The following is a 26279-nucleotide window of genomic DNA, read 5'->3' as shown; positions in this document are numbered from 1 at the left end:
ATGTCATGGATATACATGGAGAACAGAGACTTGATAATGGGACAGTCGGGAAAGAAAATAGCATTCCATCTACAGAAGAGAGCTCCAATGAATCCTTGGTAGTAAATAACAAGGTTATGATCAATGTAGAAGAGGGCTCTAAGGAAGACTCGGGTTCCCAGAGGGACCATCTAAATGGTGAGGCCTCTGAAAGCACACCTCTTCCACCATGTCAGTATGACAAATGCGAATCGTTGAATGTCAGTCTCATTGTTGATATGGGTACGCCCAAACAAGGGGTAACAAGTGATGAACACTCTCCCCAAAAATCAGAGGCTTCAAATTATAGTCCGGAAGGAGAACATGTACTACAACAGGCTGATAGTGAGATTTCACAGTGCAGCAATAACGAAAAGAAATCACCAAGCACAGATATGGAAACTAAAGAAAACGAATCAGATAAAGAAGGTACATGAAATGTATATATTACTTTTTGTTTTTTTCCTCATCTCATACTTGAGGTAAATGCAGAATAGGATTTCAGAAATGATTTGGAAGAAATGTTTTTACACAGAAGCCCCAAAAAAGATGAGCATTTGAATTCAGCACAGTGCTAGGGCAAAATATTTTGCTTAGAATATGTTTATATATTTGTTTTAGTAAGTTTTCACGGGTATAAGTATGTAGGTCTTGGCATATTTGGGTCTTTTCCCATGTAAGGTTGAGGGTATCTTGGCGACATTTCGACGAGACCAAACAGCCGACAAATCTGCAGGCACCCATTCCATCTACCAATCAAGATGCAACCACACAGCCAACCAACCCGCTCACAGCAACTCTCCCCATCTCGACCAATCTGCAAACACCCACTCCATCTACCAATCAAGATACAACCACACAGCCAACCGGCCCGCTCACAGCAACACTCCCCACCTCCCCACCAGTATTTATAGAGAGACGGCAGCTCAGACCACGCTTTGCTCACATGGGCACGAAGCTGAAAGCACCAGCCTGAAGATGATGAGTGAGACCTCGTTGAAACGTCGCCAAGATACCCTCAACCTTACACGGGAAAAGACCCGAATATGCCAAGACCTACATATATATCTATATCTGTATCTATATCTATATCTATATATGTTTGGGGGGGAGGGAGGGAGGGAGGGAGGGAGATTCAAATCATTTGTGATCAAGTTTATCTTGGCTTCAAGACACAATTAAATTTCAAATCAACCTAAATTAAGCCTTTCCTTCCAAACTTTTTCTGAGTTCATGCATCTCTACAGTTGACCAGATATTCTGAGGTTTTTCATAAATTATATTAATGTATAATATTATTAATATTTATATTTTAGGAAAAACCTCAGAATATCTGGTCAATTGGAGAGATGCATGAATTCAGAAGTTGGAAAGGAAAGGCTTAACCTAGGTTGATTTGAAGTATTGTGACTTCCTCCATTTCTATGGGGGGAAATGCTATTTATAAAAACCATATTGTTACATTAACCTTGATGATGGGTGAAGGAAGGAAAACGATGAAAAATAACTAAGCCATGTTGTCATTGCTTCCACTTTCTATAAAACTAGTTAGCGAGAACTATTTAAGTCTAAATATTTCCATTTAATAAATTTAGCTCCATTGCTTGGAATGCAGTTGAATAACATTTTAGAATTATTGTAATCTCATCCATATTTATTTGTAGGTACATTGAAAAATAAGAAACTTCGTAAAATTGCTTTGACACAAGTTCCAGAGGAACAGTTAGACCCTGTACCTCCTGTAGTTGTTGATCGTGTCAGGCTAACGGTAAGATTAACTGGATATACAGTCTTAAATCTTAATATCAATATTTTATTCTTTCTCTTTTCTTTTTCCCAAGTATCTTATAAAATTAAAAATATATCCCCTTCTCTTTCATTATATATTAAATGTATTTCATAAGGTCAGTCAAGTTGGATCAAATTACTATAATTTAGTGTTGTTGCTCAACCAAAAAATGGAGAATCTCTTAATATATAGAATTTTGAAATAATTTTTAATTATTAAAGTTTAAATATACAAAGTTAAAAACTAGTGCAAAGAAAAATACAAAAAAGATGAAAGTGCAGAGAGAAGTATGGGCGAGAGAAGAAAAATATATAAAAGAAAAAAGGAAGAAGTATATAAAGAAATTACTTCACCTTTCATCAAGAGAAGTACAAACAATTTCAGTAGCTTCTCTAACATCTCTAACAATCTTTTCATTCCATACTTACATATTCGCAATCAATAAAGCCTTACCATTTACCGTATTTTTCAGTCTATAAGACGCACTCCCCCACCCCCAAAAAAGGGGTGGAAATATCTGTGTGCCTTATAGAGCGAATGTTACCAAAGCCCCACCCACCTGCCAGCCCCCACCCGTCAGCTGCTTTAGCCTCTGCGTGCCTCGTTTTCAACCCCCGCACACCTGCTTTTGGTTTCACAAGTCTGGTTTTCAGCACATTCCAGGTGGCATAGATCGCTGCTGCCGCTATGCCAATGGCACTAGATGGTGGTGGCATTTCTGGTTGCCTGGAATGGGCCAAAAATAGGACACGCGGAGGCCGAAAACAGGGCGTGTGGAGGCCGAAAACGGGACACATGGAGGCCCAAAATTGGGTGTGTGGAGGCCGAAAAGGGGATGCTCGGAGATGGTGATAGGTGACAGCGATCCCCACAGCCTGGAACAGCTGATCAGCAGTATTCCGGGAGGTGGTTGGAACGCAAATCAGCTGTTAGTGCTAAATCAGGCTGCGATAACGTGCTGAAGCTGACCAGGCTCTTTGCTGCAAGTACACTAGCCAGATGAATACCGATGGATGCTGGGAGGCAGAGGCGGATTTTTTTTTCTTGTTTTCCTCCCCCAAAAGCTAGGTGCATCTTATGATCCAGAGTGTCTTATAGTGCAAAAAATACGGTAATCTTAATCAGCAAAAATCCATTACGAACTACCAGAAATAACAACAACTATTTTAACTTTAATCTAGTAAGTAAATTTCTCTAAAAATGCAAAGAAAATCTTTTCTTCCCAAGTCTTATATCTATAAGCAAATCTTTAAAGCATCATCATTCAAAGTTAATCAGAAGAGATTCCATTAAGGATTACCAGAAACAATTACAATATTGTAATTTAACTTCATCAAACAATGTCCCACAAATTATTTTTTATAACCTTCTCTTCATTTCTTTCAAGAAATTCCTTTGGAAATGTAACTTCAATTTTGATACCATAGTTTATCACTTTTTCTAAAAACGCAACAACAGCAAAAATCTCTTCTTCCCATATCTTATTTATAAACAAATCTTTAAAGCCTCATTGTTCAACTCTGCACATAGTTGACAGTTGACAATTCATAGAAATTTTCTAGTAATTTAGATCAGGGGTCTCCAATTTTGGTCCCTTTAAGACTTGTGGACTTTAACTCCCAGAGTTCCTCAGCCAGTTTTGCTGGCTGAGGGACTCTGGGAGTTGAAGTCCACAAGTGTTAAAGGGACCAAGGTTGGAAACCCCTGATTTAGATCACATAATTACCACATAAAACAGTTACAAAGCAAAATGTTACACTGCCTTCAAACTTAATGTGAGCTTTTTCCAAACTTCTCTTCATAGAATTTACTCGATTTATTGGTTAAAAAAAGTGACAACTTGACAGTTGACCAGCTGGAGAGGCTCTACTCTCTACTTAATCAGTGCATCTATCGGCATCGTAAAGATTATGACAAATCGCAACTTGTACAAGTAAGTTTGCAACCTGTTTTTAGAATATGCTGTACGTGATTCATCTGATCTTCTCTAAGTCAAAGCAAGCCCAGCTAGTTGTGTCTCAGAGAGCTTTCTGCTAGCAGGAAAACAAATGTTATTTTAAAAGTGTTTAAACTACTTTACTTCGTTTAAAAAATGTTTTGGCTTGTTTTGTTTCATATTCAATATTATTTATATTTATTTAGCATAAGATGAGAACATGACAGAAGAGATGTAGACATATGCACATTGTCCAAATAATTATATGCAAAACATAATTGGATGTCCAGTTTAGCTCTCCAGGTGATTGCATCTGGTGTTGCTTCATGCAGTTCTTCTAGAGAACACATATTGTGGGCAATCTTGCATAATACGTTCAATTGTTTGCATATCAGCACCACAATCACAATCCCACAGATAAAGGGCAGAGGCACTTCTTCCAATATTGCACCCAATTCTATTAAATTTTCTCCAGAATTTGTTGTATTGCATGAAGTGTTGTTTAAACACTTTGAGCTCTATTTGGAAAAGAAGAATAAGATTTTAGCGATCAGTAATTGTCATTTTTTTAATTTGGTAGTGAAAATGTTATAATGGTATTGATTTTTGGAATGCTGTACTATAGCAAAATTAATTTAGTTTTTAATTCCATTGTGATTATTGAAAGATGGATCCATGATTGATTGATTGATAACTCTCTACTTTTCCTAAAGTGAAATGGCATTGGTGTGATTTCTCAAGATTAAACATGTATCTATGAAGTGATTTTGTGGAATAGAGTATTAAACAAATTAAACAAAATATCCAATTACATCCTTTGTGAAATATATTAATGAGAAAGTTTATCTCGGTATTCTAAAAAAAAAGAAGTAAAGATTGTAACTTACTTTCTTATTTAATTTATCATTCAAGGCGCACTAGACAAAGCCAGACAAAATGTCATTTTTATTAATGTTGAATGCTCTTGTCTAAGTAAAGTTTATCCAAATTATAGTGCGAATTGTGTCTTAGTTTTTGGCACTACTATGAAAAGCATGGAAGTTCTTAGAACCCTAAAGAGATTGAAGTCTCTTTCTTGAGACTTTTGTAGAGAAATGTTATTGTTTAACTGACTGGTGATGAATAATCAAATAATCTTGTTTCCTTCCAGGAAATGGAAAGAACAGTTGATATGTTTGAAACATTCCTGTGAACACATCTCTCCAAGGTGTGCGGGTTTGTCTTTTCATTGGCTGCTCATGGGAGAGCAGTCTTCTGAGCCATTCGCTTTCCACTTGCACCAAGTATATGCAGAGCCTCGGTCTTAACATGCTCGCTCTTGGTCTCACGTTCTGTTATGAATTTGGTGCTATCGTCTCAGGTAACTGAAACCAGCCAGCCTACAAGAACCAAACAGAACTTCAAAATATTTGTATCTTGATATAAATAAAGAATATAATGCCACAACACAGAGATTTTTGGTGCTACAGAAACTGCTTTCATTTCTGCTGTCTACATGTGTTATCTTATGAGAAGTTTCAGGCAAAACGGAGCAGGCTGACAAAACACCCACAAACTGGATAGAGCAGATCTGATTATTTAAGTGGGCAATTTCCAAGATTTTTTTTTGTTTTTGCTTTTCTTTCTTTTTTCTTCACTGAGGTAAAGGACAGAAGCCTGTTTTTAAAGCAGGCAGTGAAGAATTGTGGTACAAAGGAATTGACTTTGGTATACAATAATATGAAGATGAGGCTCTTTAGAGCTGCCTTCAATGTGCCTTTTTAGTCAGTGGTGATGGTGGAGAAAGAGGAGGAGGAAGTTATTAAGAAGTTGAGATTGTAGCCAATGACAGAGTTAGTTATTTTTAAAAGCCTGTGTTCCCAAAGAACAGTTTCAGGTTCCTGCACTGTCAAATGTCAGCCAGTATTATGTTTTAACATTTCTCTGTTGCTCTTCAGATAATCCAAATTATGAAAATAAGTTTAATTCATATTATCTCTAAATGATAAGATGTATTCATTTCTAAAACAACCTTATACTCCTTAAAAAAAAGTCTCACTGTGGATATTTAAGGTGGATGTAGTGTGGGGTTGTTTTTTTTTGGTTTTTTTTTATGTTGCTCCATTTTATTTGTTCAAAGTCCTTAAAAACAGGTTTCTTTCTAAACTTCCATTAATGTGGAAGCGAAGATTTGCTGCGTGGTCATAGACAGGAAAGGCAAGTTGGTCCTGCAGTCCTTCATCTGCATATGAATTAGACCAAACTGATTCACCCCAATTCATTTTGGGACAGTATTAAAGGGGAAATGACCAAGTAGCCTTAAATGGTTAGTTCTTGAACCTCTGAATTAGCTCCTGAAATATTGCCGTTCTCCAGAGTTCAGTGATAGTTGAATGTTTTCAGACACTTTTCCTATTTTAGGAATTAAAAGGAAGAGGACATTCCAGGCAGCCAACAATCTGCTTCACCCATGATTGGTTTCAGATCAACATGTAAAGATCAGCATGGTCCCATGGCTTCTTTTGGTCTTAGTGTCATCTATAAATTAATATCCCTTTATAATATAAACTCTAGTTGAGGGAGTACAGCGCCCCCCCCCCCATATGCAATTCATTGTGTTTTGCTTCCAAGAAGCAAAAATGAAATCACCCAATGTTGGACTACAGCAGAGATGCTTAGCTACCTCAGCGTTTTTGTATTTGAGTTACCAACAGTGTTTACGGGAGGTTGTAATCTGTCCTGCTGCCGTTTACATGCTGAAGCTTAAGGTACTTGTCACCCCGTGTGCCGGCTGCAGCTGAGAATCAGGCTCTGGCTATCGGCTACACCAGTAGTTCCTTTTCTTTGCAAGTTGACATCCAAGCCTGATCCTTCTAACTGAGCCTCCCCAGGCCAACCTCACTTGCTAGCCGGCTCTTGGGTTCCTGAGAGGCATTGAGGGATGCTATTCTGAACATGACTTCTGTAGAAATGCTGTATTTTTAGGTGGGAAAGTGCGATTAAACTCAAAACCTTTTAAATTAGTACTTCATTTTAGAAACTTGATTGCGGGAACTTTCTCATTTTTCTGTTAATATTTATTGCCATTATATCTGCTTAGGCCATTTCGCTGTCAGTCCATTAGCATTTTGTATTATGATGAGGATTGTTATAAAACTTTCAGAAATAAAATGTAGCAGATTTTTTGTAGCAAGTTTCTGGTAAAACGATTTTTTGCAAGTCTCAGGTTCTTGCAGCATTTTTTAAGATATTGTAGTTCAGCGATTCTTTAGTTCAAGTAGCAGCAGCACTTGTGAAAAGAAAAAACTGCATACATTTTTAACAGGTTGTTAAATTTGTACAAGTTTAAATCCTTTAAAATAATTGTCAAATAATTTTCAAAAGAGCATCTTAAATTCAAGTCTGGCATTAAAAATGCTTCCAGTTTATCAGCTGAGGGGAAAAATATTTGTAGTTTTGAATGTTGATTAAAAAAAAGTGAGGAACTTCCTCTAATTGTTATAGATTTTTGAGAAGAATTAGCTTCTATAAATGTGTTAGTTGGCAACATGAATAAAATTATATATCCATCCTTCTGGCTCCAAAACCACACTAACCATGTATTGCTTTTCTTTATTAATAGCTTAGCAATTGTAGAGTTAAACCTGTTATTCTATTCATGTTGTCAGGTCACCTCTCTTTGTGTTTTTGTTCTTGTTCTGCCACAGAGAATTGGCAATAAATTCAATTCCTGTATCTTGTTATGAATCACCAATGAACTCCTGTGCAAGGCCACATCCTAGGCCAGGCGGAGGTTAAATTTCTGTGGGGATAATGATGAAACTGCTCTAAGATAACCATGGCTGTGGAGTTAATTGTGTTTGCAAGCTTGAATTTCAGCTGTGATTAATTTATGTTTTGTGTTTTCAGTCTTATTTGAGTTTTCTCATATGCCAATGTATTTATTATAGGATAACTGGGTGATTGGTTTTGTTTTGTTTTCATTTTGCTAACAATTTACATTCCCATGTTTTCTTTGTTTTTTTCTTTTAGTTTTTGTTAAGTTGGAGGTCATATTTGGATATGTGCAGCAACTCATAATTCTCTCCCTTTTATATGAATTCAACATTAAGCTTGAATTGGAGCTTGTACCTGCTTTTTTCTGTATTGTACATTGGTTTACTTCAGAAGTGGGGATGTCTTTTGGGTTATTCATGTGTGTCTGTTTTTTGATAAAATAAGATTTACTTCATCAGCTATAATAAATCTTGGATTCTATAAGTTGTATTCAGAGAATTGTGTTACGCTTTTTTGCATCTTGATTTTATTTGCATTAGTTAAGTAAATTATTTAATTTTTTAAAATTCTGGATATTTTGAACATATTACTGTAATTTGTAATATAACTGCTGTGAAATACTTGAATAAAGAGGACAAGTAAAACTCCTGAGTCCCTTGATCGTTTTGATAATGGTTATGTTTTAATTTTAGGTGTACATTGAGTGGTAGGTTCACTCAGGATGGCTTTTGCTCTGGCAAAAGCAAACCCTTTTGTTAATGGGGAGCCATAGATCCAGCTTTAGGGTCTATGTTTCACAAAGATGGATTTAGATGTATCATTCTTTCCTATTCCCTTCCCAAACTAGCTTGGGAAAAAGTAAAAAATACCTCCTACTAAGGCACGTATCTTCTGAGCACCCCTTAGTTTGTGTAATTAAAGTTGCTCTGGTTTTATATTCTAATTTACTCCATGAGGAACAATTTTCACACAAAGATTTCATTCATTCATTCATAAAATGTATTTGCTGCCCATCTTATATCCAACAACTCTGGGTGCCTTATGACATAAACACATTGAAAAACATTAAAATCATCCATTATAAAAACATTGCAAATAAAAACATTAAATGATAAAAACCAAGGAGACAAGATGGCAAAGAAGGAAGCTGGACACAGAGGAAGGGGGGCAGGTGGCGTTGAATTTTAATTAGTCACCACCTCAAGTCTTGAGGCTCTTTCGAAACATCAGGAAGTAGCAGCCAATCTCACCTCAGGGCATAAGAGGTTCCAGTGGGCAGAAACCATGACAGAGAAGGTTCTACTGGATCCTGCCAGTCGAAATTCCTTGGCTGACAAGATCCATAGTTTGCTTCCTCTACCAAGGCAAATGGGACAGACCAGTCCCATCAGAATGAGACATTTCCTCAAGTAGACTGGACTCATATCATGTAGATGATGACAAACACCTTGAAATGTACCTGGAAACAGACCAGCACCCAGTGCAGTTCATGAAGCAGTAACAGCCATTTCAGGGGCCCCAAGAACTGCCCACGCCACTGCCTTCTGTTCCAGCTATAGCTTCTGAATCTTCACTTAAAGCAGTAGGAAGCCGAGTCCCTTAGTGTGCAGGCAGCACTGTTCTGTTAAATTTGGCTGACTGCTCCATGGCTGTCTGCGGCCTCTTCCCTTCAGGGGGCATTCTGAGCCACAGGGCTCTGGTGGACCTAACATTTGGAGTCAGGATATGCTGAATTAACTGCTTGCAAGTAGAGGAGGACCCTTTTAGGAAGGTTTATGGAGTTCAGTTAAGGAGGATCTTGCTGTAGAAGCTAAAGAAGCTTCTTGGATGAGAAGCGAAACGTCTTCAAAGAAAAACCAGAAAGTCCAAAAAAAGCACCTTTGGGACAACTATGACCTGGATGACTGAGAATCTCCATAGACGTCTTACTATAGATTACTTAGTCATGCAAATGCAATACATAAGCTTATTTTTCTGATAGAGAGCTGAATCAGTAAGCTGTCAACTTGCAGGGCTAAATTCAGCCAGTACAGGAGCAATGATAGGATCAGCTTGTCATTGCTCTAGGGCAGGGCTGTCAAAACTCGTGGCCTGCGAGCCAGATGCATCACCCGCTGGCCACGCCCACACCCAGTTTAGCAAAGCGAATAAAAGTCCTGATACGTCATGTGATGCCACGAGTTTGACACCCCTGCTCTACGGCATGCACCCCTCCTCAAAGCAGCGGTAGTCCTTTAACTCGATTCTGGTTAAGAAAATAGATATATATATAGGTTTTTATGGCAAATCCTGTACTGCTTTCTATATTGAATGGCCCTTTTGTAGCTGCCAACAACCAAGAAAGCGGGAATTTTTGCTTTGCTGGCTGCTAACAGCCACCGTTTTCCTTTTCTTTCACAAGAGGAATGACAGCTCTAATATCTCTTCATCTTGTAAACTGGCTCAGAGTAACCCTATTTGTTGCTAATAGTGGAAAAAAGAGCTGTGAAAAGGTTTGGCCCAATGGTTTTACTCAAAGAAGAGTGAGGGGAAAACACGTGAATAAAGTTCATTCCACCCAGGGATCAAAAGTTAAGAACGCAATCACTCCGATCATTATTTAACCTTTACTATTAAATCTCTTGTTCAATCTGTCTGAGGTGTTTCTCTCTGTGACATCAATCATTTCTTTAAGGCAGGGTGCGGGAACTATGGCCCTTTCCTGACATGTGGAGTTCAACTCCCAGAATTCCTGAGGCAGCCATGAGTTCAATTTTGGGAGTTGAAGTCCACAAATCATAAAGGGGCCATAGTTCCCCACCTCTGATAGACAAACATACATATTTCATATAACATATATGCTATCTGTTTATGAATGTCCATTTTAAGCAAGGGGGAATAACCACTTGGTTCAACTTGAACCCCAACTGATGACAGTGCAGTGATGTGATTCTGCCGGTTCTAGACGGTTCGGCCAAACGGTTTGTTAAATTGCCGGTTCGCCTTGCCCCTTGCCCCTCCCCTCCCCACCATTACTTGCCGGTGTCGGGTAAGTGGGCAGAGGATCCATGCACCTCCCTGCCCACCCGACACCAGTAAATAATGGTGGGGAGGGGAGGGGCAAGGGGGGGGCAAACCGGCAATTTAACAAACGGTTCGGCTTGGCAGCGCACCCGATCCAAGCGCCCTGCGGCCACCGACAGAAGCCTGCCTGCATGCAAGTGTCTCTCTAGCCAGTGATTAAAGCGCCTCGCTGGCCACGTGGCCCTTCCTTTGCTCCTCCTCTTCTGCACCGATCGCGAGCAGAATTCCTGGGCTCACGTGATCCTTACTTGACTGGGGGGTGGGGTAGATGGGGGGGTGTCTCTCCACACGCCGTGGTAGCCCTGGCCTCCCTCCCTGTCACGTGGTTTTTTGCAGCGTTACCGGTTTCTGGAAACACGTCACGGGGCGCAGGCCTGGCTCCTCCTGCATCTTGCCCGTTCGGAACTTAGTTTCAAAACCAAAGCCAACCAAGCCAACCACGCGGGGGGGGGGGCGAGGGAGTCGCCTTGGGCCTGCAGGGGGAGGGGGCCGGTGAGTGATTTCCCCCCCACCAGGACTGTTGGGGAGGGGAGTGGGGGATTTGGGAATGAGAGGTGGAGGGCAGGGCTTGGGAGTCTGCGGAGAGGGGCCTTTAAACCGGGAGGTGTTTCTATGGGGACGAGGGGCGCTGGCTGCGGGCTTCTGTGAGGGGGCAAGAAGCCCTTCCCCCGCGTTTGCCATCACTTCAAAGGCACTCAGCCTCCCTCGCGCGGCTGGTGGCCTGCTAATCCTCCCTCCCCGGTCCGCCTGCATCCAAGCCTCTCTCTAGCCAGCGATTAAAGCGCGGCCAGCAAGGAGCTTGGATCGGGTGGCCAGCGAAGCGTGTGTCAATCGCCTTGGCCTGCTGCCCACCCAGCAGGACTGTCCTGCGGCCGCCTCCCACCCACGCAGCGCCAGCCTACCCTGCCCCATCTGGAGAAAGAGTGATGGAGAGAAAGGGGGGCAGAAAATGATGAAGGAGAGAAAGAGAGATGAAGGATAGAAGGAGGAGAAAGAGATGGAGAGAAAGAGGGAGGGAGAATGGATTTGTTCTGGTAATTGGTTTAACAAGCATGGCACTGAAAAAGTGACTTATGACCATTTTTCACACTTACGAACATTGCAGCAAACTGTCATTAGGGCAAAGAAGCTATGTTACATGACCACCTGGCCACGCCCATCCGGTCACATGAAGCACCGCAGTTGTGACATGAGTGACATGGTTATTAAAAATGCTGCAACAGGCATAAATGATGACCGGTCATAAGTGTGAGGACTGGTCAAAAGTGAGAACCTGTCAGAAATAACTTTTTTCAGTCCTCTGGGTAGTCCCTATGTGCATAGGGATTACCAAGAGGGCTGAAAAAAGTGATTTCTGATAGGTTCTGACACCTTTGAACAGACCTCACATTTATGACCATCTTCACATTTATGCCTGTTGCAGCATTCTTAACCGTGTCACTCATTTCACAACTGCTTCTCTTCACTACGGTTACAAGATAGAGTGCAAAACGTAAAATGTGAGGACAGTCGGGAGTGCGAGGACTGGTCAAAAGTGCAAGGACAGGTCAAAAATAATTTTTTCAGCCCTCTGAGTAGTCCCTTGCACATAGGGACTACCCAGAGGGCTGAAAAAAGTGATTGCTGACAGGTTCTCGCACTTTTGACCAGTCCTCACACTTATGACCGGTCATCATTTATGCCTGTTTGCAGCATTTTGTGCATAGGGACTACTCAGAGGGCTGAAAAAGTTATTTTTGACCTGTCCTCACACTTTTGACCGGTCCTCACACCTACGACTGTCCTCACATTTTACATTTTGCCCCCTATCTTGTAACTGTGGTGAAGAGAAGCAGTTGTGAAATGAGTGACATGGTTGCTAAAAATGCTGCAATGGGCATTAATGTGAGGATGGACATAAGTGTGAGGACCGGTCAAAAGTGCGAGGACTGGTCAGAAATGACATTTTAGCCCTCTGAGTAGTTTCTATGCCCATAGCCATGGCCATCTGGTCACATGACCAGCTAGCCACACCCACCCAGTCACATGACCAGCCAGCCACGCCACCCAGTCACATGACTAGCTAGCCACACCCCAAAATAAGCCACGCCCACAGAACCAGTTGTTAAAAAAATTGGAATCCCACCACTGTGACAATGGCATCCTATTTCAAAGTACTGAATTCCATATCTGCCACAATCCCGCTGCAACCACTCCGCTTGCTGCACCAAGCCATGACCGAAGGGCAACATCCGAGTGTAGGCAAAGGTTAGGGAAATCATTGAGGCCAAAATGAGCTCAGAAAAGAATGGAGTGGAAAGGAAAAAGGGAAGCAAATATTCCTAACTTATATGGGCTATTCTGGGCTTATTTCTTCGTCTTTCGTCCCTTTTTATTGACTTGGACCACAAAACATGGCAGAACAGCACAGTCAATCCAATCCTCCCATTGTATTGTATATAGAGGCTCTTAAATTAATGGACAAAGCCTTTTAATGCAGATCTAAAGTAACCCTGTTAAAGGTAGAAGAGAGCAGAGGCAGCACTTTCCCCCTCAAAGCAATAAAGGATCTGGAAACAATTAGCTACTATCCCTCTTAGGCTTTGCTTCCGCAAATTTGAAGAAAAGCAGACCAACACCTTGGACTCTGGAAAACAGAATGATGAGAGATGACTTTTGGGAAGTAAAAAAACAAACCAAAACCAAAGAGTCCCGCTGATGTTATTGGTGACAGACAAAATGCTGTGAACTTAATTGCTTTGTTATGTTTGACATTGTCATATCATTTTTTTGTAGTCCTGAACTGGTCTGGAAGTGAGTGAGAGAAAGGAAAGCTGCTGCTATTTTAAGCTATAATGGCATAAGTTGGAGAAAATGTTCTTTATGATCAGATTTAAATTATGATTCTGTATGAATGGGAAAATGCACAGGGGAACTTGTTTCATTAATAATAATGATTAATGTGATCCAAACAGATATGAGTTAATAATGTCCAAAGTAGGATTAAAAAATACAAAGTAACAATTAGCAGCTGGGGAAAAAGGGTTTTGGAGAAAGGGAAAGTTGCTTCTAGAATGCTCTTTTTATTTATCTTAAAATTCCCTTTTGTTTTGCTTTTTAATTTTTTAAGGTTCTTTAGATATATACACATAATTCTTTTTTTTGTTTGTTTTTGCTTTGCTTCCATGCTTTAACCAATAATATATATTTAAAAAAAAAATTAAACAGTTTGAATTTTTTAATTACAGCCTTTTTCAATTTGAAATGATCTTAACTGTTATTGGAGATGCAGTGAAATTAACACTTTTTTTTTACTTTTTGACAAAGAAAATAGATTTAGAATCAAAAGACTTATTGTTCAGCACCAGAAATGCAAACATGACCTCAAAAAATTGATTATTAGAGATCAGCTATGGATGTCTGCAACGAACTATGGCATCAATTTGTTGTCTGTAAATATACATCTTGTGTGTTTGTTCCTTCTCTTTTACACCTTTTTTAATTTTATAATTTGTTTATTTTCCTTTGTTTTTTGCATTCAGTCAATAATAATTAAAAAAAAAACAGTTCAGGCTATTGGTCATCCAGCCTTATCTAATTTGGTGTGGGTTGGGCACAGGGGTGAAATGTAAAATTTGTTACTACTGGTTCTGTGGGCATGGCTTGGTGGTGGGGTAATGTGACTGGGTGGGCGTGGCCATTTCCCCCCTTTTTTTTAACTTTTAAAAGCATTTTTTCTACAATCTTTTCGGCCGAAGAGTTTGTAGAAAACATGCTTTTAAAGGGTTCTGACGATCCCAGCAAAGTTGCCTGATCGCCAGAACCTTTTAAAAGCATTTTTACAGCCTCTTTGGCCAAAGAGGTTGTAGAAAAAATGCTTTTAAAAGGTTCTGACGATCCCAGCTGAGCCGCGTGATCATCAGAGGCTTTTTTTTTAACTTTTAAAAGCAATTTTTTGGCACAAGAAAAAATGCTTTTAAAAGAAAAAACAAACAAAAAACCTCTGATGATCGCGCAGCTCAGCTGGGCATGGGCAGGGGGGGGGAAGGGATTTTTGCTACCAGTTCTCCGATCCACCTACCGCCATCGCTACCGGATCAGGTGATCTGGTCCGAACCGGGAGCATTTCACCCCTGGTTGGGCACCATAAATAGGTATCACATTCTGTCCCACAAACTAGCTAATAAACACAAGTTTTGGATTGTTGCATAAACCCACCAATTAAGATTCAGTGTGTTGTATGGATTAAATAATGACATCATCATGACTCAGCTTATCATAGGAATGCTTTCTATTTTAATGCTCAATACACAGACACTCCCTAAACGTAACAGATTTCCTGTCACTTATTCTGATCATCCAAAAGGCTCTGCTGTGGACAGAAAAACAGGAAGAAAAGTACATCGTTTCACAGTAAATAACGGTCATGCAACATTTTGCAGTATGTATCTCAACAGCTCAGGCAGAAAATAAAGGGCTGCTGCTGAATTAAGTTTGAATATTGTGTTTGTCTTGAAGTTTGTTTTTCCCAAGAGTAAAAGGCAGGTAGAGGAGGGTGGAGCAAGAGTCCTACTGTAGTTTACTCTGCCAAGCATAGAATCGCTCCAATTCTCTCCTCTGCACCATTTTCCTTTCTAAATTGTGCATATTTCTCCAGAGATCTCCCTGCTTTCTTCAGTGGCACTAATTTTTCAATGGCATTTTTCTTGTTAGCTAATTCTCTGATTCCACCAAACACATCAACAGGATTTTGTACTGACATTTTTACCAATATTGAAAAATATTGAAATATTGAAAAACAAATAAAGTTCTGAGTAGCCTTCATTCAGCCCATCAGTTTGCTTTGCTTTTCCTTTGTGAGGTGATGCTTCATAATGGTGCTGAGAGGTTGATGAGCTCACAAAGGGGAAGTAAATAAAATCTTTGGGTGGGTTGAATGAAAGTTGCTCACTGACAAATTTTCTCAGTTGACTAGCAGTAACTTAGATCAGGTTTTGGCTTTGTTTAACTTTTCAGTATTACCTTATTTACCTTATTTAATCTACTTGTTTACTTAGATTGCACATAATATTTATTTACTTAGTTATTTGCTTATTTATTTATTTAAGTTTAGTTTAGTTTAGTTTAGGGCATTAGGGATGGAGACATTCCTCTATTATGCGGGGAAACTCCTCTTTGAGGTAAGAGATTCTCTGTTTTGTTTATTTACTTGCCAACTTGCATGTGCAACTCTAGGATTAGTTCAGGATTCAAAATTCTATCTGCTTCTTTGGCAATTTCTTTAGAGAAATTGTTGAAAAAATGGTGGGGCTCAAGACTTGGGCAGAAACAGCATTGTTTGCTGGTGGGTAACCGGTTCAGGACCTGGTTGGGGAAGTGCATCTTTCTTGAGTCTTTACATTTCTAGGGACTTCAGTATTATTCACCAAAACATCCTTTACTGCTTACAAGGGTAGGAAGTTGAGAGCAACTTGTAATTCTGCTATGTCCCGAGTGGGTTGTACCAGTTATTGGAAATAAGAGAGGAGAGGAGAAGTCATCCAGTGGCTGCTCACTTGAGTACATGAAGTGGCTGAGGGGAGATCATCCCTCAGTTTTGGATGTAGGATCACTGATATACTGAGGAAAACCAAGTGCATATCCCAGGGATGTGCCAAGGATAGAGTGAAATCTTGACTGAGTGTTTGGGGCTGTTAGGCACTAAATGAAGAAGCTGAGATTGAATCTTATGTTGCTTGTCAATTTAACTTCACTATACACAACAGTGGAACCAGAACAGTAGTTGTAGCAATATCTTCTCTTATAACTGGATCAGATGAAAGATGGATAGAAGCTGGCTCAGGCTGATTTGATTTAATAGCATTTTTATACTGCTGACTCCATAAGAAGTCTTGACAATTTACAAACAGCTGCATAAAATCCATACAACAAGTAGTCATAAGGCCCAGAATCACCTTACATCAAACTAGAGATGGGAGGATCCTAGCTTCAGACCATGTTGTTATCAACACTATCTTGGAGACACTGTCAATTGTTTTTACAGCAAGGTTTATCTTGGAAGAAGAGTGCCATTAAAACATCACTTTAACAGCAGAGAAACTAAAGACAACTTCAGCTACAGTATCTCTGCAGTTGGCTAGACGTGAAGCTTAACAGCTTTTTAATTGTTTTCATTCTAAAAAAGAAAAGTGATTTATTTCATCTTAAATTTGACTGTACAAGTCCTAGTTCTTTTATTTTTTTGCCAGGAAATGTTAACAGAGAGCAAATGTAGTATGAGGTGCTAAGGGACAAATATGAAAAGTACCAGAAAGTCACCAGCAGAATGAAGACTGTAAGTATCATACATGATAGTAAGAAATTAGAACAACCTCTTTAAGTGAGATTTTATAATTAATAAATTTATAAATTTAATGATAAATTTTATCATTAAAAGTTAAGTTTGATTGTACTTCATCAATTTCTATTTACAGGAGGTCTCAAAAAGAAACTGAGAAGAAAAAAGAATTGGTAAGGACTCCGGAGCAGACAATTGATGACGTCTGCTCCCATCTCGTATCTCTACCCATCTGGGGAAGACTAAGACGGTAAGATTTGCCCTTCTGTTTCTTGGAGACAAATTGACTTGTTTCAGTTGATGACTTTCTACTTCGTTCTAAAATATTTGTTTAACACTTTTCAGTCTCTGCAAGAAAACAGTCCAAAAGAAACACCTGATTGCATATAAAAGGTATATTGCAGGTTCAAGTCCCACCAGGCCCAAGGTTGACTCAGCCTTCCATCCTTTATAAGGTAGGTAAAATGAGGACCCAGATTGTTGGGGGGCAATAAGTTGACTCTGTATATAGTATACAAATGGATGAAGACTATTGCTTGACATAGTGTAAGCCGCCCTGAGTCTTCGGAGAAGGGCGGGATATAAATGCAAAAAAGAAAAAGAAAAAAAGAAAAAAAAAAGGTAAATGATAACAGTTTTTAAGACATTACATATTTTCATTCTGTAGAAAAGTTATCATGCAACGTTTGGTAGTAAAAATAAAATCAATTTTGCAACACAATGGTTATTCTTTTATATCTAGGTGTCGAGGGCAACCGGGTTACTTTGTATTACAATCAAGAAGATGACGATTCCCAACCACGGATCGTAGTGGAGACGGAGTAAGTATTTTGATAAATGTCTTTGTATCATTCTGAATATGGTTAATATTTCTGAGTCTGAATGCTAAAGTAATGCTTATACTTTTTAAGCTTTAATTGATAAACAATAATGCAGAAAATAACACTATACCATTGCCCTTTTAAAATAAACTCATCAGGACTTGCAGTTATCTGAGCACCAAGATTTTTATATGCCAAGTGTTTAATATTTGCTGCTGTTAAAACAAGTGGACTGAAGTATGAGTCCCAACATTTCTTTGCCATTTTAAAATAGGGATTGATTTCAGAATGAGAAGGCCTCAGCAGTCATGAGATTAGATTTACACTACACACTAAGAGTTTTCCTTGCAGTTTGAGGGACTGGGAGAAAAGCCATTCGACTGACAGCTATATTGTAAGTGAATGGACCCCTACTTTCAGAAAGCTTTAAAAATAAAATTAAAGAGCACCACTGAAATTCATATTTAAAGTCGTCTAGTGAATTAAATGGAAAAACTTCTAGAAATGTTAAATTAAAACTTCATATTGGGGTGTTTCATGATTAACTTACATTTTTGTTACTATCTACATTTCGGCTACAACAGCAAAATCTTCCACGTTCGTGAAGAGAGAGAAAGACAAGAGCAATTAGAGTCTAAGAATATTCCCAGGATTTCTCAGGTATATCTATATGTATATACCTGATATATGTCCAGAAATATTTTACAAGAAGAGTTCTCCATTCCTCTGAAAACAATAAAATACCCTATCCCACCAGACTTGAAATCCTAGGCTTAGAAAACTTGGAACTCCGTCGCCTTCGACAAGACCTAAGCTTAACTCACAGAATCATCTATTGTAATGTCCTTCCTGTTAAAGACTACTTCAGCTTTAATTGCAATAATACTAGAGCAACTAATAGATTTAAACTTAATGTCAACCGCTTTAATCTAGATTGCAGAAAATATGACTTCTGTAACAGAATCATCAGTGCTTGGAATACTTTACCTGACTCTGTGGTCTCTTCCCATAATCGTAAAAGTTTTATCCAAAAACTTTCTACTATTGACCTCACCCCATTTCTAAGAGGACCATAAGGGGCGGGCATAAGCGCACAAACATGCCTACCGTTCCTGTCCTATTGTTTTTCTTTTCTTCTTCCTATATATATGCTTATACCTCCTTATATTTACTCATATATGTGTTTATTTACTATATAATCTTTTTGTATGATACCTACATATATTGTTGTGACAAAATAAAATAAATAAATAAAAATATCTATCCAAAAATGTTTAACCAAATACAACATACACAAAGATGAAATGCCATGTACATTGAACAAATCTGAAATAAACATATTGGGAAGCAGTTGTTTCATAGGAGAGTTAAATAGGAGTCATGCAAAAAAAGTGAAGACAAATTTCTCTCTACTTTTCCATGAATTTTTCCGAGATTTTCAAATTCGTCAGTATTCTATACCAAGGATATGGAAGAGCCAAGGATGGCCCATAGTTAACTATAAAATTCAGTCATGAAATAAGAGATTTTAAAAAAAAAATTCTAGTGTTGGAGCATTTACAACTTCTGCAGGCAAATTGTTCCACTTACTAATTGTTCTAACTGTCAGGAAATTTCTCCTTAGTTCTAAGTTGCTTCTCTCCTTGATTAGTTTCCACCCATTGCTTCTTGTTCTATTTTCAGGTGCTTTGGAGAACAGCCCGACTCCCTCTTCTTTGTGGCAACCCCTGAGATATTGGAACACTGCTATCATGTCTCCCCTAGTCCTTCTTTTTATTAAACTAGACATACCCAGTTCCTGCAATCGTTCTTCATATGTTTTAGCCTCCAGTCCCCTAATCATCTTTGTTGCTCTTCTCTGCACTCTTTCTAGAGTCTCAGCATCTTTTTTACATCGTGGCGACCAAAACTGAATGCAGTATTCCAAGTATGGCCTTACCAAGGCATTATAAAGTGGTATTAACACTTCATGTGATCTTGATCTTTTAGATAAAATGCACTCTCTTGTGGCATTAGAAATAGAATTTAGTTTGTCTTGATATGCTTGGATGAATTGTTCCAAAGGTCAATGTGATTAAAAATTTTGCTAATATTCTGCCTGCTAAATTTTGTTGATACATTATTCATCAACTTAAATTATTGTATCTTTCAATTTGGCTAGTTTTCATTGGATAAAATTGCTGTGATAGCAATAGCACTATACCACTTCACAATGCTTTACAGCCCTCTTTAAGCAGTTTACAGAGTCAGTCTATTGCCCCCAACAATCTGGGTCCTCATTTTACCCACCTCGGAAGGATGGAAGGCTGAGTCAACCTAATTTAATGTGTTAGTTGTTTTTTTCAGTGAAATATTTAATATATTTTCAAAATAGGAAGATCTGGTTTCTCCTCAAATACAGGATTGTACTAACATGATTCTATACTAACCTACTTCTTAATCTATTTCAGTGAATTCAAAGACACCTGTACTCCATTTTGGGACTCCCTCTGCTTATGGCTTAATCTAACCTGGGACAACCAGGACTGGCTGGATTGCTGTGGCTAAGAGATGAAGTCATGTGGCATCAGTTTTTGCACCTCTTCATTGAACAACAGCAGCCCAATTGGTCCAAATTTCATCCCATTTGAAATTGTAACATGATGACTACCTTTATTAGGAAAATTCTCTTTCACCACCAATGATGCTCCTGAAGAAATTGCTTTTGGAATCCCCTTCTTGTCTGGAGATCAAAGTGAGGAAAAGGCTTCCAGCCATTTGTATGTGATGCAGGTGGTCATGCCCTGCAAGTTCTGTCCTGAGTACCTGGGATGTTAAGAAAGAAGAACTCAAGAACACCCAAATGAAAGACGTCAGGCATCCTTTGGGCAATATCCATTCCAGCCAAGTTAATACGTTCCATCTGGCCAAATGTCCAACCTCCTCATCACTAAAGGAGTCAGACCAACAGTGTCTCTGCCGTAAAAATATTGTAAGATGTAATTAAAAGCTTGGTCATTGCCCAGGTTACAGGAACTGTGTTAGGTTTTGGAGTTCCTGGACATTTGGTGAGAAATGTCCAGGAATCATGGCTTTTGACTGATTAACCAGGGCCAGCAGCCTTAGCAGAAGTAACTCAAATTGTGAAGGCAAACCAAGGGGAGTTGACAGTAGAAAAAGCCAGCACAGCTATTGAATTGTTTATATTTGGAAACCAGGACCCTATTCTTTACCTCAGAAACCACAAAGCTCTCTCATGAAAGTAGTAAAAGAATTGAAACAAAGAATCACTGAGCATCTCACAAAAACACAGAATATGTTGCCTGCACTGAAGCCTCCAAAGAAGTTCCAAAGTAACAGCTAGCACAAGCATTGAAAGATACCAATACTGTAATAGCAAATATAAACACAAGCTCACTGCAAGAAACATCCAACTAATATAAAGCATAGCTGCAGTTACAGCTGAATACCTGGGATGCAAAATCAATAAAGAGGAAAGTCAGCTAAATGGTACACTACCAAAATGGAAGATTGGGTTGGAAAATAAGATCGGCAAGCTGTGATCATATGCAAGCACGGTAAAACAGATGAAAGAACAGAACCCGAAGAACAAGACCAAATAATACTGGATCAAGAAATATAACCTAAAAACAAGGAAGATCTAGAAATAATTGGAAATAATAAAGCAGCAAATAACAACTACACCCAAGAAGATCAGCAGAATCTTCCAATTCCACATTACAGGCAAAATCTCCAATTTCAATCCAGTCAGAAACATTTCTACCAATCCATCAATTGAGAGATTGCATTGAAACAATCAACACTTGACAAGGAAGGCACAGCACAATTCTGGATGCAGACCAGGGGTGAAATCTGACAGATTCTGGAGAACCGGTAGCGGAAATTTTGAGCAGTTTGGAGAACCGGCAAATACCACCTCTGGCTGGCCCCAGAGTGGAGTGGGAATGGAGACTTTGCAATATCCTTCCCCCAGGAGGGGGGAAGGAATGGGGATTTTGCAGTATCCTTCCCCTGCCATGTCCACCAAGCCATGCCCACCAAGCCACACCCACAGTAAAAAAAATCATCACTGATGCAGACATGGGATAAGCCAAAGAAATATGATAAGACAACAGCTTGGCTAAAGCGGGTGGATAAGAATTTTTAAAAAAGGTTGGAATGAAAGAATTTGTAATAGCAGCAGAAATGGTGGTGGAAAAAAAAGCAAAGAAGATCAATAATTGATCAGCACCAGATGAAGATGAACTGCATGGTTTTTGGTTGAAAAATCTGACTGGAAAAATCCAGCAAAATGGGAACACCTTGCAACTACATGCCAATTACCTGCTTACAAACAACTTTCAAATTGCTAACATGTGATAATTGATACGGTCCAATAAGTCTAGCTGAGAAATAGTTATTTCCACCTGAGCAGAAAGGAAACCGCCCCAACAATAGAGGAACAAAAATTCAGTTCCTGGTTGACAAGGGGGTTCTGGGAAACTGGAAGAAAAACAAGACCAAATTGAATGTAGCATGGATTTATTACAAGATGGCACTTCTTGGCTTTTTTACTAGATTCCATGCCACATGATTGGATAATCAAGTCCTAAAAATAACACAAGTCAAAAGAAACAGCAGAAGCTTTGCCTAAGGTCTATGGCACAATGGAAGATATTACAAATCAATGGTGAGAGAATGAGAGAGGTTAGTATCAAGAGCGGAATATTTCAGGGAGATTCGTATTACCATTACTATTTGTCATTGCACTGATTCCTCTGTCAAAAATACTGAATAACTCAGGCCATGTCTCTCAAACATCAAAACATCTGCCAGGCTACCCTATATCCTTTAGAGGGACAATCTGAAACTGCATGGAATAAGCCCATCTGAAATAGAATAACAGCTGGACACTGTCTGTATATACAGCCAAGAAATTGCAGTGGAGTTTGGATTGGACAAATGTGCCACCCTCACCATCAAATGGAGAAAAATAGTGAAAACTGAAGGAATCAACATACCCTATGGAAATAACACCAATAGTCTGGATGAAGATGATCATTATTTGATGATCCTTCAAGTTGATAACATCAAGCACACTGAAGTCAAGAAAAATGTTAGAAGTGAATACATGAAGAGAGTGAAGAAGATCCTAAAGTTCAAACTCAGTGGAGGAAATACCATCAAGGCAATTCAGTGCCAGGGCAATTCCAGTCATTAGATACAAAGCTGGAACAGTGGGCTGGACTCTAGAAGAACTAAAGGCCCTGGATAGGAACACCAGATAGAAAATGAAAATGATTCATGTCCTTCATCCATATACCAATGTTGAGAAACTCTACTTACCAAGAAAATGAGTGGATGAGGAACGTTGCAAGTAGCTCTGATGATAGAAGAAGAAGAAAAAGAGCATTGGAAAAATATCTGAAGGGTAGTGAAGAAAATACACTGAAGCTAGAATACCAGGAAGGCTTACTGAATACTAGAGAGACCAAAGCGGCGTACAAGAATGACCAAATGAAGAACATAAAAGAGATATGGAAAGACAATGTATTACATGGCCATTAAATTAAACAAAACAGCAGGCAAAGCAGATAGTAACAAGATTGGGCAATGCCTGACAGCAGGAAAGTTGAAGAAAGAGACAAAGCTGCATAAGACCAAGCCTTAAAAGCAAATGCATAGAAAAGTAGAATTAAGAAGAAAGGGAGAAAAATCACAAAATACAAAGATCCTGCAAATAGAATTTGAATAATTGTAGTAAAAGAAAGCAGAAGTTCCTGTCCTTCAGGGACAGATTTTGCCGAAGGACAGGAACTTTATATCATGACCTCATTTTACAAGAAAAAGGCTAGCAGAAAATGGACATGGGTAAACAAGCGAAATTGACTATATCATGTCAAGTGACAAGACCATATTCTGCAATTGTATTGTCATCAATCGCTCTAATGTTGGAAGTGACCATAAAGTGAAGATAGACTGTTGAAGAGAGTGCATCAACATGATAAAGATGACAGGAAGGACTAAACTAAAGAGTGAGGAACTGTTAGAAAAGCGCAGTGATTTTGAGATTAATTTATCAAACCACTTCACTGTATTGCAAGATTTGGAAAAGATGAACATTACAGAGTGAAATGAACAAATAGTCAAAAATATCCTCGAATCTGCTATAGCTATAGCACCATCGGAAAAACACTTGTACAGTCAAAAATCTGTAATGAAACTATTGATTTAATGAAAAAATGATGGACAATGAAGAATACTGGAAGTTTCACTAATAAATTGGATTATGTTGTACTTTACAAGACCATTAGAAAACATATCCAAAAAGAAACATGTCAATTTAACATGAAGCTTGTGAAAAAGGCAATTGAAGAAAAGAAAGGGATTAACAGAGCAAAATGCAAGCTTATAAATACAAGGAAGGTTTTTGCATTAAAATGTGAAGATGTGCATAGAACAAGACAGGAAATGTTAGAAATAATTGGAAAATTTTATCCAGAGCTATACAAATATCAAGATCACTCAAAAGTAACCATATCCATGAAAGAGGAAATGCCAGAATCTTAGCAGAAGTAGTATCAAGTGCCATAAAATCAAAGAAAAATGGCAAAGCTTCAGGAATAAATAAATAAATAAAAATAAAAATAAATAAATAAATAAAAACCTTGTTACAGTTGAACTGCTGAAAGCTGGTGGTCAGTTTACATAAGATACTAGCAAAACTATACTTGAGATGCCTCAGAGAAGAAAAAATACTCAATGCATGGAAAAATGCTGAAGTGATTCTTATACACAAGAAAAGGGCCCAAAATGATTTAAAGAACTGTCACTCAATAAGCCTTCTTTCAGTCATCTACAAGGTTTTCACCAAGATAATAGCAAAAAGAATATTGAGAACATTAAATGATGCACAGCAAAGGAGCAGGCAGGGTTCAGAAGTGGCTACAGCACAACGGGTCACATCCAGGTTGTTCAAAGAGTGATGAGCACAATGAATATGGCTTTCATTAACTAGAAAAAGGTGTTTGACTCAGTATTCCAGCAAGCAATAAGTAATGCGTGGCTCAACCAAGGCATAGATACTGCTTACATAAATTTACTACAATCAATATATGAAAAAATAAATGGTGACACAATATCCCCTATCGTTTTCTCAGCCTGCCCTGAAGAAGTATTTTGCAAACTAGACTGGGCAAAAGATGGAATTAAAATCAATGGCAACTATTTAAATAATTTAAGATTTGCAAATGACACTGTTCTCTTCTCACAAGACCCAGAAGAGTTACAAAGACACATACAAGAGCTGCACAAAATAGAAGAACCATTTGGATTAAAAATACACCTAAAAAAGAGAATAACCCTATCTGGAGAAGAACTAGATGTAGTAGACCACTATATATACTTTGGCCAATGGATCTCAACTGAAGGTGATACAATAAAGGAAATTGAATTGAATGGCAGGCATTTGGCAAGTTAAGAGTAATTTTCAAGAACAACTTCCCCTTATGCCTGAAAAGTCTTCAATCAGTGTGTGCTACCTGTTCTAACATATGGCAGTGACACATGGATGCTAACCTCACAATTGATACAAAAGCTATGAATGGCAAAAGAGCCATGGAACGATACATGCTCAGCATCACAAGATATGATGGAAAGACCTGCACATGGGTTAGAGAACAAACAAAAATATACAATATCATCAAGAGAGTATAAAAATGGAAATGGTAATGGAAATGGACTGGTCACGCAGCAGGTGGACAAGGCAGTCATAGAATGGACCCCACTTGATAAAAAGCATCCACAAAAGAGACCTAGATGTCTAGATGTCAGCTTGGGGGAGTTGAACCAGTTCCTGGTATGTCAGGAACTGAGTTGACTGATGCCTCTGAGGCATCAATCTGCGAGAGATTTGTCTGAAGCTCTAGATGGGGAAAGCATGCTGTCAACTCGCATCGGTTGGAACCCTGACACATGCAGCTGCAGCCGGTCAGTGAGGAGGAGGAGGAACTGCTTTCTGCACCTGATCCAAGAACATGTAGGGCAGAGAAAGGGCAGGAACAGAGAAGGTCAGCCAGACTACTCATGAGGACAAAGCCTCACACTTCATGATGGGCTGCACTGGAAGCCTGCTGTTTAGCACAGCACACAGATGGAGGCGATGCTGGGAACAACGTATTTGTTTCCTAGCTGCGTGTTTTCTGAATGTGAGTCCTGCCTTGCTTTGGATTAACACCGTGCCTTGACTTGGATCGTGCCCTACTTTTCTTGCCTCATGAACTCTCTTGTGTTGTCGATTTTAGTTTGCCTGGTGAATTTATTTTGATTGAGAAACTTTCAAGTGCCTTGTGGACTTAAGTGCCTTTGGCTATTGCTCCCTTGGACTAGTATTGGTCTGCTCTTGGCTGGACTTAATTGAGACAGTTCTGTTTTTTTTTTTTTGGTGAAGGTAGTTACTTGGGAATGTTAATAAACTCACTAAACCTCCATTTAGCAACCAGAACAATCTAGTACTGAACACACTCAAAACCGTAGAAATGGTGGTAGACTTTAGGAGAAACCCTCCCATACTACCACCTCATACAATACTAGACAACACAG

At 38.9% G+C, this 26279-nt stretch overlaps 1 protein-coding gene across 1 annotated transcript in view; it reads left to right on the top strand.

Annotated features, from left to right (window-relative positions):
- Positions 1 to 8143, top strand: part of ATAD2B (ATPase family AAA domain containing 2B) — an 80434-nt gene extending 72291 nt beyond the window's left edge. The window contains exons 26-28 of the mRNA XM_058179621.1: positions 1683 to 1786; positions 3612 to 3740; positions 4894 to 8143. Of these exons, the coding sequence (XP_058035604.1) occupies positions 1683 to 1786; positions 3612 to 3740; positions 4894 to 4935 (275 nt within the window). The 3' untranslated portion in view covers positions 4936 to 8143. The remainder of the gene's footprint in view (positions 1 to 1682; positions 1787 to 3611; positions 3741 to 4893) is intronic.
- The last annotated feature ends 18136 nt before the right edge of the window (positions 8144 to 26279 follow it).

This window comes from Ahaetulla prasina, chromosome 1, assembly GCF_028640845.1.
Source record: "Ahaetulla prasina isolate Xishuangbanna chromosome 1, ASM2864084v1, whole genome shotgun sequence".
Lineage (NCBI taxonomy): Eukaryota > Metazoa > Chordata > Lepidosauria > Squamata > Colubridae > Ahaetulla > Ahaetulla prasina.
This window is presented reverse-complemented; position numbering and strand designations above follow the sequence as displayed.